The sequence below is a fragment of the Trichophyton rubrum genome, assembly GCF_000151425.1.
Source record: "Trichophyton rubrum CBS 118892 genomic scaffold supercont2.3, whole genome shotgun sequence".
Lineage (NCBI taxonomy): Eukaryota > Fungi > Ascomycota > Eurotiomycetes > Onygenales > Arthrodermataceae > Trichophyton > Trichophyton rubrum.
This window is the reverse complement of record NW_003456426.1, coordinates 2,658,891-2,670,222: the sequence shown is the minus strand read 5'-3', so window position 1 is coordinate 2,670,222 and position 11,332 is coordinate 2,658,891. Positions and strand designations below refer to the sequence as shown.

The 11,332-nt window shown below is 46.9% G+C and overlaps 5 protein-coding genes across 6 annotated transcripts in view; 3 read left to right on the top strand and 2 right to left on the bottom strand.

Moving 5' to 3' along the window:
- TERG_03756 (uncharacterized protein) overlaps positions 1-3,972 on the top strand; it is a gene marked incomplete at both ends in the record, with an annotated part of 4,980 nt that extends 1,008 nt beyond the window's left edge. The window contains 8 exons of the mRNA XM_047748149.1: positions 3-1,026; positions 1,081-1,363; positions 1,426-1,461; positions 1,515-1,778; positions 1,844-2,601; positions 2,656-2,752; positions 2,835-3,222; positions 3,327-3,972. Of these exons, the coding sequence (XP_047604125.1) occupies positions 3-1,026; positions 1,081-1,363; positions 1,426-1,461; positions 1,515-1,778; positions 1,844-2,601; positions 2,656-2,752; positions 2,835-3,222; positions 3,327-3,972 (3,496 nt within the window). The remainder of the gene's footprint in view (positions 1-2; positions 1,027-1,080; positions 1,364-1,425; positions 1,462-1,514; positions 1,779-1,843; positions 2,602-2,655; positions 2,753-2,834; positions 3,223-3,326) is intronic.
- Positions 3,548-5,789, bottom strand: TERG_03755 (uncharacterized protein). 2 transcript variants are annotated; one of them, XM_047748148.1, is made up of 4 exons: positions 5,390-5,789; positions 5,019-5,320; positions 4,799-4,960; positions 3,548-4,730 (listed from the first exon to the last, which is right to left on the bottom strand). In XM_047748148.1, the coding sequence occupies exons 1-4, from the start codon at positions 5,685-5,687 to the stop codon at positions 4,431-4,433; spliced, it is 1,062 nt and encodes a 353-aa protein (XP_047604124.1). In that variant the 5' UTR covers positions 5,688-5,789; the 3' UTR covers positions 3,548-4,430. The 2 variants fall into 2 exon arrangements, with proteins under 2 accessions (XP_047604124.1, XP_047606046.1); XM_047749630.1 differs by having other exon boundaries at positions 3,548-4,960.
- Positions 5,790-7,180: 1,391 nt separating this feature from the next.
- On the top strand, positions 7,181-8,692 carry TERG_03754 (uncharacterized protein; the record flags this gene model as incomplete). Its single annotated transcript, XM_003236662.1, has 4 exons — positions 7,181-7,349; positions 7,425-7,549; positions 7,619-8,184; positions 8,245-8,692. The coding sequence occupies 4 exons, from the start codon at positions 7,181-7,183 to the stop codon at positions 8,690-8,692; spliced, it is 1,308 nt and encodes a 435-aa protein (XP_003236710.1).
- Positions 8,693-8,940: 248 nt separating this feature from the next.
- TERG_12044 (uncharacterized protein) lies at positions 8,941-9,372 on the bottom strand (the record flags this gene model as incomplete). The annotated part of the gene is made up of 1 exon (XM_047751065.1): positions 8,941-9,372. One exon carries the CDS (start codon positions 9,370-9,372, stop codon positions 8,941-8,943), a length of 432 nt encoding a protein of 143 aa, XP_047606045.1.
- A 471-nt stretch (positions 9,373-9,843) lies between these two features.
- Positions 9,844-11,313, top strand: TERG_03753 (uncharacterized protein; the record flags this gene model as incomplete). The annotated part of the gene is made up of 3 exons (XM_003236661.1): positions 9,844-10,531; positions 10,597-10,700; positions 10,783-11,313. The coding sequence occupies 3 exons, from the start codon at positions 9,844-9,846 to the stop codon at positions 11,311-11,313; spliced, it is 1,323 nt and encodes a 440-aa protein (XP_003236709.1).
- Between the last annotated feature and the right edge of the window lie 19 nt (positions 11,314-11,332).

The following is an 11,332-nucleotide window of genomic DNA, read 5'->3' as shown; positions in this document are numbered from 1 at the left end:
CACAAACTTCCTTGGCAACGCGATGTGTGTCGCTACATCCAAATCATGCCTGGTGACAGCTGCACCTCTCTTTCTATGCGATGCGGTATCAGGGGTGCCGATTTTCTCAAATTCAACCCCAAACAAGATCTCTGCGCAACTTTGCAGCCCAATAATTACATCTGCTGTTCGGCTGGAGATCCCTATACACCACCAACGCCAAAGCCTGATCCAGATGGCACCTGTGCCAGCCATATTGTCCAGAATGGAGATTCTTGTGACGCCATTGCTCGGAAGTATCGCGTTACCGTTGCTGACCTCGAAAACTGGAATAAGGCCAAAACTTGGGCCTGGACTGAATGTAAGGACATTCTAGTTGGCTACAAGATATGTATCAGCGATGGTTCGGCACCTATGCCTGCGCCTCAGGAAGGCGCTGAGTGCGGCCCATTGGTCCCCGGTACACAAAAACCAACCAACAAATCAATCTCACTAGCTGATCTCAACCCATGTCCTCTTAAATCCTGCTGCAGTAACTGGGGCTACTGTGGTGTATTCCCCGGGCACTGTACTATCAATGCGCCCGAAGGAGGAGGGCCGGGTAGCAAGAAGAAGGGCTACGAGAATACCTGTGTGTCTAACTGTGGCAATGAAATCAAGCAAAATTCGGGACCACCGGCAAGCTTTCAGCGGATTGGCTATTATGAAGCCTACAACCTTAAACGTAATTGTTTAAAGTTAAAGGCAAAAGATGCCAATACTGACGGATCCTATACCCATATGCACTGGGGTTTTGCTGAAATTGACCCTAACACTTTCAAGCCAATTATCAAGGAATCCAAAGAGCAATGGGAGGAATTCAAAGCTCTGCCAAATGTTAAACGTATTGTCTCATTTGGCGGTTGGGCATATTCAACCGACGCTGCTACGTATAATATCCTACGCTCTGCTATTATTACCAATCGAGACACATTCGCCAGCAACCTCGCCCAATTTGCTGAAGATGAGGGCATTGATGGTATCGATATTGACTGGGAGTACCCGGGAGTGAGTCCTAACTTTACTTCTTACACTGATACTCGTCTTAACTATTTTTATTAGGCACCAGACATCACGGTTGGTGGTAAACCAATTGGCGAAAAGCGTGATGGCCTTTCCTATCTCAGGTTTCTTACTGTTTTGAAGCAAAAAATGGGCCCAGATAAATCAGTATCAATTGCAGCCCCTGCGTCATTTTGGTATCTGAAGGCATTTCCTATTGATACCATCGCCAGAGCTATAGACTATATCGTCTATATGACCTACGACCTGCACGGTCAGTGGGACTATGGTAATGCAAATGCATTCGATATGTGTCCGTCAGGAAAATGTATCCGAAGCCATGGTAGGAACCCGTCCTTCCTTACCCGTGATTTATATACTTTGCTACTAACGTTTGAGTGCTAGTTAACTTGACGGAGACACGCAATGCTCTTTCTATGAGTACGTTAAATTTATCCCTTTTTTTACACATAAGTGCTAATATAAGGTTATAGTTACTAAAGCAGGTGTACCTAACAATAAGATTTTTGTTGGTGAATCTAGCTATGGTAGATCATTCCATATGGTCCAAGACGGCTGCTGGGGACCATTATGTGAATTCACTGGCTCTAGAACCCAGTCAGATGCGCAACCGGGCCGATGTACTAAGACTGCAGGTTATATCTCTTTTGCAGAGATTAACGAGATCATCAAGCGTGGTGATGGTGTTAATGTGTTCCATGACGATGCCTCTAACACGGATGTTATGCTTTATAAAGGTTTGTTGACTCTGTCTTATCCCCCTCTTCTAGCATAGTGTTAACACACTTTGGATATATAATAGGTGACTATATCAGCTATATGACGCCTGTCACTAAGGATACACGGCGCGCTGATTGGAAGGACCTGAATTTTGCTGGTAGTATTGATTGGGCTGTTGACCTACAGTCTTTCACATCTACCGATTATGAATCGACCCCTGAGAGGGCCTCATCCGGGATGGGCTGTATTCGGGGAGGGGATAAAACACTTGATACTGGATCCCTCTGTGAATACTCCTGCTACTTGGGGTTCTGCCCCGAAAGTCTGTGTACATGTCTAGAGATGGGCCCGTTAAGGAACCTGCCGAAAGAACATTCTGGGGTCAACGTTGTAGCCGAGGACGAAAATGACGTGGAAATGACCCGCCTTTGCATATTCTCCTGCAAGTATGGTTTCTGTCCAGGCGATATATGCATAACCCCAGTTGATTGGAGCAACGATGGACCAGAAATGGTTGGCGATAACCCTGATGCCTTCAATACATCCGACGCTAGGTGGCAAAACTCACATAGATGTTTTGTCTACAAAGATGCCCCATATGACCATATAGGCCTGGAACAATGCAGCCGTGCATGCAAACCAGAAATTGACGCCGCCAAAGAAGCCGGTAGAATGTACAACGTGGGCTGCCTAGGCTTTTGGCCCCTTGAGAAGGAAGTGCCCTGGGTAAGAGATCCTTCGAGTATGTATGAAGTTGCTGATGGGATGTGCCTATGTGATAGTGTATTTCTCAATGAACTTGCAACAACTTTTTTGGAAGCGTTGCCAGCCATCGGTCAGGTACGTCGTTTGACTCCATTTAGCCACGGAGGGGAACATTACTAACTGTACTAGATCGGCTGCTATATTCTTTTATCAACTATCAAATTGGTGATAGATATAGGCACGGCGATTATTCCTCCTGCGGGGAGAGCTATCAGTGCTGGTTTGGGTAGGATGTTATGCCCACTCCCCCCCCCACACACACACACATTCTTCTTCTTCTATCTATAGATGCTAACAATAGGGAGTAGATGCCGTTATGACAGCTGCACAACTGGCTTCATACGTTTATTCTGAGACGGAAGACCCTGCCGGCGCGTTTGAGTGGTGGTTAAGCCCATGTGGCGGATCTGACCTTGTGCCAGACGACCTTAAGAAGGCCTTCGATATCCTCAGCGGAGTAGCAGAGGGAATATCAAGCTTCCGAAAGCCAAAAAATATTGGCCGGGGAAGTGGTAAAAAGGGTGATGAGGGTAACCCGAGAACTCCCACGCAGCCCCGGCCTAAGGCGCCTACTAAGCCCAAACCCACAGGGCCGAAAAAGAAGAGATGCTATATCCCACCTATAGTAAGGAAACGGTGTGCCTCTGCAGAGCCAAGAATACAATCCGAGTGCAGTCATGTGTCTCCAGCAGAACAGTAAGGCAGGAGTTAATTATCACATCGATTTCATACGGACCAACGCCCACTGCAACAACAGCAGATTGTGCTAAATCCTTATCACAAGCCTGTTTTCACTACAGCTCAGCCATTCGAGTCAATCCGCACTGGGCAACGCTGACCTGCCCCCCCGAAGCCGCCGTCACCGCCAACGATCGGAAGGAAGGCAGTGCAGTCGCAGCATGGTCTTCACAGCATAGCGGTGCCGGGTGGCAGGACGGAGCCAACCGCGCCCAAACTAAGTGTCAGAGAGATGAGTATCCACCAGCTTACTTCCTCGGTCCCAACGATCCGGCGCGCACAAACAGTGGATTGAATGCCCAGGGACAACTGATAAGATGGCTTCCTGGCAGAGAAAATGGAGGAGGTGGCCAGATATGGTCAGGAGCTTGCTTCATCGGCCCAGTCAAGGCTCTCTCTGATCAGGAATTTAGAAGGAAGGTCGAGCGGGCGTCAGGGGTCAATAGGAGGGTCTTAAGGGCTGGGGATTTGACGCAGACGATGGCGCTCGTCGACATTCCCACGCGACCCGAGTTCAGTTTCACCTCATGGGGTCATTCGGCAAATCCACCATATAGAGATGGGTTGGAGGCTAACCCTTGCTGGCCATCTGGTATTGCTGCCCTGGATCCAGGCTTCACCCTCCTCACATTTGACCCCTTTTACAACGGACAGTCTCCTCCATACGACTACAAGGCGCCATATGTCAAAGGTTCAAATGGATCCTGACTTCATACAGTTGGATAAATTGGAGCGCTACAGTCCGGTCTCAAGAGTCAAGAATGAATAACTATATATAAGTTGGAGTATATATATACACGCATTAGGGTTAAGGAGTTAAACCCGTTTCTCTAGAGTCTACGCTATACAGTAGCAAAACTCCTTACTATTAATTTGGGATGTAATTCGGCAGGTCTACGATTGGCCATGTTTAACACATCCCAGGGCACAAGTTTTATGAAATTAGGCTCTTTAGAGAGACTCTGCTGTAATACATGTTCAAAGTGCATGCAAAGGGGGAAAACATGAATTGAAATGACAAACATGGAGATAAAGATTTAGCGCGTTCTGTTCCGATGATGCAGTATGAAAAATGCCGACACTTAAAACACTCAAGTTGAAGGTGGAGTCAATGCTGATGAAATGATGCCGAAGCCACTATGCTCTAACAATACTAAGACAATCTCTTAAACGTCCGTTAGTATAAGCAGCCTGTTGGACACGATCGTCCCTAGGTCGGTAGATCCACTGGGATCAACTTCAGAAGGGAGGAATAAGGTATACATAATTTTCTCGAGTCGGTCCTTTAGCCCACTTACTTTTAATATTTTTCCAACTCTCGCATGTACTGAGAGAAGAAATGGGCTTGGCATTAGGACTGAACTATCCTCGCAACGAAGAGCCATTAAACCGTTGCTAGGGAGGAAAGAGAACGCAATGTGATTTGTCTGGTCGTATTTTATGATTTTGTAAACATGAGCGTCGTCCTATTATGGCGATACCCGTTAATTATCCAGCACTCATACTCAATGGAAATATTGTATGGAGTACTAACTGTTTCTTTGAAAGTAACGTTAAGAGAGCCGAACTGCTGGTGGATATACCCGTCGAGTGTGATAGCATTCGCAGGGGTATTGATGGTTTCCGGGGAGAGCACTCTGTGTAAGCCCGGAAAGTACCTGTATAGGCATTGCCAAATTCTTGCCTTGTTCTCAGTCTAGACGCTTTAATTAGAATACCGCGTATAGATCTATTAAGTATGAGAAAGCACTAACCTCGATGGCTTTATCCGCGTCAAACTTCCCCAAAGAAAAAGGAAGGATATGCGCAGTTTCAGTAGTTGTTGAGGCCTTATGATCGTTAGGAATTATGAGTCCGTCAAGAACGGACTTGCAGTCCCAAAGACCGGTAGCCTGACACCGATAGCCGTCCCTCTTAAGACAGTCCTTTTTGAGTTTAGACTGTTCGCTGCGAGAGGATGGATTCATTGATGTTACGACAAGAGATTCAATTTGCACTTGAGTGTCGCCACAGGGAGATGGGGTGGGAGCAGGAGTTTTTCCACCTGGTGCTTGCACTGAAACAGCGTTAGCCTGAATAAATGTAGCTCTCCCTTAAATAGCAGATATACATACGGAGTACTCACTGGACTTTAGCACGGCATCCACGAGATGGTTTCTGAGCTGGCGAAGTTTACTATCGCCATCTAGAGCTATTATATCCTGCATCAACCTCACGGAGCCATCTTTTGGGAGATGATCCATAAATGCAGCGAGCAGACGGACAACGTCGTCCTGGGCATTAACAGGGACATATTTTTGGAACCGCTCCCTGCACTGACGATCAAGATCTTCCGCCTCTCCGAAAGACACGCTGGTGAGCTGGCTGAAGGAGCTGCTGGGGACCGGGCTCGATGCTATGGGAAAGTCAAACTTGAACTCCATGTTTAAAGTAAATATTAACGATATGGCTCTTCAGCAAGGTGATGTTCCGGGGCAAGGGCTCAACGGTCTGGGGCAGGGTCTGGGGCACAGCAAGATAAAACGCGTCAAAAATACGAACGGCAGAAAAACAAAAGGTCAAGTTCTCGAAGTTCTTGAAGTTTTTTGCGTGAATTTAAGTGGACGAAATAACTTAGCCTATGCTTACTAAGCCTTTTTTTGTTGTGTTGGTCAGGTGATTTTATCAAGTCCTAGCCCTAAGACAACCTTTTATGCATTACAAATAAAGTTCCCTAACTTGGACGCTCTTGCGGCAACTCTCAGGACTCTACGGAAAAAAAGAAGAAGAAGAAGAAGAAGAAGAGCTACAAGATAGAACTAAAGGATCAGCCCTTCTCCATCTTGAAGAAAAGACCTCCTCCTAGGCTCGTTCTAATTGTAGCGGGCCGCCATTACAGAAGAAAAAGGGCCAGCGATTCTACTGTGCCGAATTTCCTCCTTGAGGGTCGGGGCGAGCAGGATTGATGAACTCCTCGGATGGTTCTGTGTGGCTTGATTCTGAGCGCGAAGTAAACCAGTTCATCGTAATTGGCCTCTTATTCCCAATAATACAGAGGCTAGAATAAAGTATGAGCAGTTGAGCCGGGCTATAAACAGGAGTTGGAGTGCTTCTACTCACAGCGTCCAAACAGGCACCAATATTACCATGGTCCAAAATGCTAGGACTTGGAAACGCATTACGACTTCCTTTCCTTTGGCTTGCTTGACTAACTAGTTAACAGTAGTTAGTTATCCAAGAGACCTTAGCAGTTTGTTAACTACTGGTTTTTGGAGAAGTGTTGGATCTATAAATCACTGCGAGTCCTCCCAGCTTGATCTGACTCGGTGTTCCTAGTTCTAGGCCGTTAAACAAGCTTTCGGCAACTCGGCAGAGTCCCGTCCAACCTTATAGTTAGTTAACTAACTCGTGAGTGAGTCCCCGTCTTCCGAGCGTGAAAGCCCAGCATTTCAACCTTCAGAGTCATGGATGTTGTAATGGAAATCGCGTGGAAGAACAGTCATACAGCAGAAGTGTGGGAGTGGTTAATCAAGCAGCATGGAATCTCTCCATTGAGTTACCATCTGTTTGCTGCTGCAATCTGAAAGTTAACTGGTTTCATCGCCCCAAAGATCATCGTCTTGACTAGCCTGTCAGAACCAATGGATTCCTGCATCTTACATGACTCGACCGAGTTAGCAACCCGAAAACAGAAGGCAAACGACAAAGTACCTGAGGAGCTCGCCCGTCAATCATCGGCTAGAACCAATCATTTGAGCCATTGGGAAGAGAGCTTGCTGCTCTTCTCTCTCATGGATGCTTTTTCCTGGTCAAATTCTTTCTTCCTCAGCTAGGCTGAAAAGTATGGCTTGAACTGTCCATGCAATAACTATCAAGTAGTTATCAACATCGGTAAATTCGATTATTGAACCAGGTCATCAGCATTTAACTGGCTAGTATGGGCGAGCCAACAGACAAGGCAAATCCAGAAGTTCCCACTACCATCGTGGCAGATGGAACACCCGTCCAGCTCGAAGCCACCGGGGATACAGACCAAGGCCTCCGCGCCTGGACAGTTGTCGTGGGCGCCTGGTGCGTCAATCTATGTGGTTTTGGCTGGGTCAACGGTGAGTTGCTCCTTTCCCTTAGTTACCCAACATATAATTATAGAGATACACACGGCTAACACGGTATTTATATAGCCATTGGGGTATTTCAAGAGTACTATCAGTCCCACCAGCTGCAGTCCTACTCTACCTCCAGCATCTCTTGGATTCTATCCTTACAGCCGTTCGTGCTCTTTGCCGCCGGTCTCATTATCGGAAGGGTTGCGTACCTCCCTCTCATTTAGCCTTATACTTGACTTCAACACCTCCCTGTTTTAACACTAGACTAGATATTCGACAACTATGGGCCAAAACTGCTTCTCCTCATTGGTACGGTGCTACAGGTCCTCGGACTGATGATGACCTCCATCTCAAACGAATACTACCAGTTCATTCTTGCTCAGGGCATATGTGGTTCCTTGGGCGCCAGTCTCACATTTTACTCGTCAATTGCATCGACAGCAACTTGGTTTGATAAAAGGCGAGCTCTGGCATTCGGCCTTGTTTCCAGCGGCTCTTCGTTCGGTGGAGCCATATTCCCCATCATCCTGTCCCGGCTGTTACCCGGCATCGGATTTGGATGGACTCTCAGGGTAGTTGGATTTCTGGTTTTCGTGCTACTTGTAATCGCCAACTTGACTATACGGTCTAGAGTTGCTCCTGTGCCTCGGCCGGTCAAGTTCCAAGACTACATCAGTCCATTCTCGGAGGTACCTTTTGTCTTGCTCACAGTGGGATCTTGCCTTGGCTTCTTTGCGACTTTTGTACCGATAAACTACGTCATCCTGGAAGCTCAGACAAGCGGAGTAGACCCTAATCTGGCTGGATACCTGCTTACCATACTTAATGCTGCGAGGTAAAGGTTTCCCGTCTTCGTTGGTCTGAATATGTTCTTCCCATGCTAATTCTCAGGCAGTCTTCCCGGTCGTATACTACCGGGCTATCTCGGTGACCTATGGGGCCGATTCAATGTAATGATTGGTATATGTGGGCTCTCTTCCATAGCTATCCTCGCCCTCTGGCTGCCAGGAACGCTCGTGAACCCCGGTTCTGCCGCAATATATATAGTCTTCTGCCTTTTATACGGCTTCTTCTCAGGTGCCTTTGTAGGCATGGTGCCTGCACTCCTCAGCCAAGTCTCCCCTGATGTGAGCAAGATTGGAGTTCGCCAGGGTGTGTTATTCACTTGTGTCAGTGTTGCAACACTCACTGGTAACCCAATTGCAGGAGCAATCTTAAACCAGCAGAATGGGGCATACTGGAGCCTACAGGTTTTTGCTGGGTTGATGATGGCCGGATGCGTGGTCTCTTACATCGTCGCAAGAGTTGTTACGGGCGGGTTCTCTCTTATCAAGGCAGTGTGAATAAAGGTTTGTACTGAGATGGAATTAAGAAACCTTCCTCGTTATTAGTAGTATAGAGTTAGGGCACAACAGCAAGTATAAGGCTTTAGCTTGCTACATCGACTTCAGATAAATCCATTTATAATAGTTAAACCATTGTGTGATGTACGTCAGATATGAAACATCCTGTAACTAGCATTATTTTCTAGAAATAATGTAATGAGAAATTAAGAGAGAAAAGGGGCAAAGTTTAACGACACATGCGAAATTCACCACTGAAAATGCCTTTTAGAATTGGCCGCTAAATCCCCAAGAACCTCATTCTGGCTTGCATCGGCGTCTTCCCCATAAGAATCGTTTAGATAACTGTAGATATTTGAGTATTCTGCCGCCGAATTGCTTTCATAGGCGCCCAATTCCGGCAACGTGCATTGCACCAAGTCCCTGGGGATAGGAGGGTAGCTATTGAACCTTCTGGGAGAACAGCAATCAAACAGTCCCAATCTTGCATAACTTTTCGTGAGTTGAATAATACCCAAGGGGCGGGATGTGTATGGCAACCCCAGCGGGTAGCTGAGTAGGTTCTTCGTATCATACCATAAAACCTCTATAAAGACTGACGGATATCGGGGGTATATAACTAACTCCTGGGCTTTAAATAATAGAAGACCCTCAGATTGCAGCAATGTATAATGAGTCATAGGCAGAAATCGTGGCTACTCTGGAGAGCAATCGCAGATAAAGAACCCTCTGTCACTATATAAGATGCTCATTTATGAGACAGCGAGTGGGCTATGCAGCAGCTAATTTAGTTGATGTATATTACAGGCAGGCAGCGGTTGGGTGGAGGGGGACTTCGCAGGGTCAGAAATAGAAGAAAATAGGATGGTCAACGTTGTCAACTGTGAAACGATACTAAAAGAGAGCACCAGCGAACTAGCCAATTAGAAGGCTCGTTACACGAGCTAAGTGGACCCGGCGGCTGCGGGGCGGCTGCCCTGGCGGGGACCGAGCGGCTGTGGGCCTTAGGCCAAACTTTGTATTTATCATGACTCCCAAGCCAAATTCAACTCCTGCAACGCTGTTTTTACATGTTTTGCTCTATGTAGTTGTGAATACACATAAACAATTGTTTTGAAAGAGTTGCAGAAGCCTTAACTACTCGATCAGCCATGGATACCTCTCCCGCTTGCCCGGGACAAGAAAACCACCCAACTCTTACCTCCCTCCCCGTCGAAATCCAAGAGATTATCCTCTCCCAGCTTGATAGCTTTCGCACTTTGGAATATATTGCTATGACATGCAGGACGTTTAAAGACCTTGTGTTATACCATCCACAAGGGATCATCGACCGGATTCTGAAGTCGGTTATTCCCGATGAGGTGTTCCCCGAAGCGATTACTTTCTTCGAAGCCTCAAGACTACCGACTACCAATGCTGAAATCGTCCAAGAACTTCTTGGTCATTACTTTACATCGCTGAAGGGAAACATGGGGCCGCGACCAAGGTTTTCATTAAGTGAAGCTACAGCACTGGAGAAATATCATCAGCTTATCCAAAGGTTTACCCAAATCTTCATCTCTACTGCACTGTCTAAACACCCTATCACTGGAGATGAGGTAAAACCCCCGTGGCTCGTCACAAAAAGAGAACAGTACCGTATCCAGCGGGCCCTGTACAGATTTGAGCTTTACTGGGAATTATTCAAAAGATTGGAGAAAAAAGATCGATCTCAAAGGCACCCACAGCTAGCAATCACCCTCCAGCAACATTCCAAGCTTTACTTTGATCATTTTGCTCCATGGGAGAACGAACAAATCATCTGTATCCAGGATTTTCTGCTAAGGATAGTCGACGAAGGTGAGCCTTGGAACCAACTCGCAATAATAACCATTTGCTTTTTCTCAGGCTTACTTTGCATACAGCGTTTAACGATGTTGCTGCACACGATGTGGAGTGGGGTGAATGGGGGATTAAATATAATGAAGGATACAAAGCTTTGTCGATCAACAGGTTCAGATGCAACTATGTACGTCTCCGTCTCCAACACTAATTTGCTCAGCGGATGAACCACTCCCTCCCCCACTATGCTAACAAATACGTTTTTCTAGATATCGCTCGGTCTGCACTTTATTTTTCGTCTCGGCGGGACACAGAACTTCGAACATCGTCGAGATATGCTCAATCCCCATCGTAACGTTCAGCTAGCTTCGATTGACCGCGCACTTAAGCAACATAAGTCTCCATATATAGACCGTGTTCCGTTATCAAGGTATAGTGGAGAGCGGCTGAAACATGACATCCAAAAACCCCGAGTACGTGACGATCGAGGCCCGGCCGAGGTGTGGAGGGCCACTCATCTAGCAATGTCTAGTTATAATTTTGTGATGGCTGATGACCATATCCCTCTCCGCGAAAGGGGATACGTCATGTGGGATTACAGCAGGCTTTCGAACTGGGGCTTGCTCCGAGTTCCATGGCTGCCACCGCCGCGTGAGCCACCCGAGGTTGCGCGGGACATGAGAGAGAAGGTACTTCGATCCCACCAACGGCGGACTGAGATTTATTTGGAGGGTGGGCGTGGATGGTGGAGCGAAGAGGATGAGAGCAGGGTTATATATCGCAGGAAAAGAGTAAGTTGAATGTTGGCTTCCTTCCGGG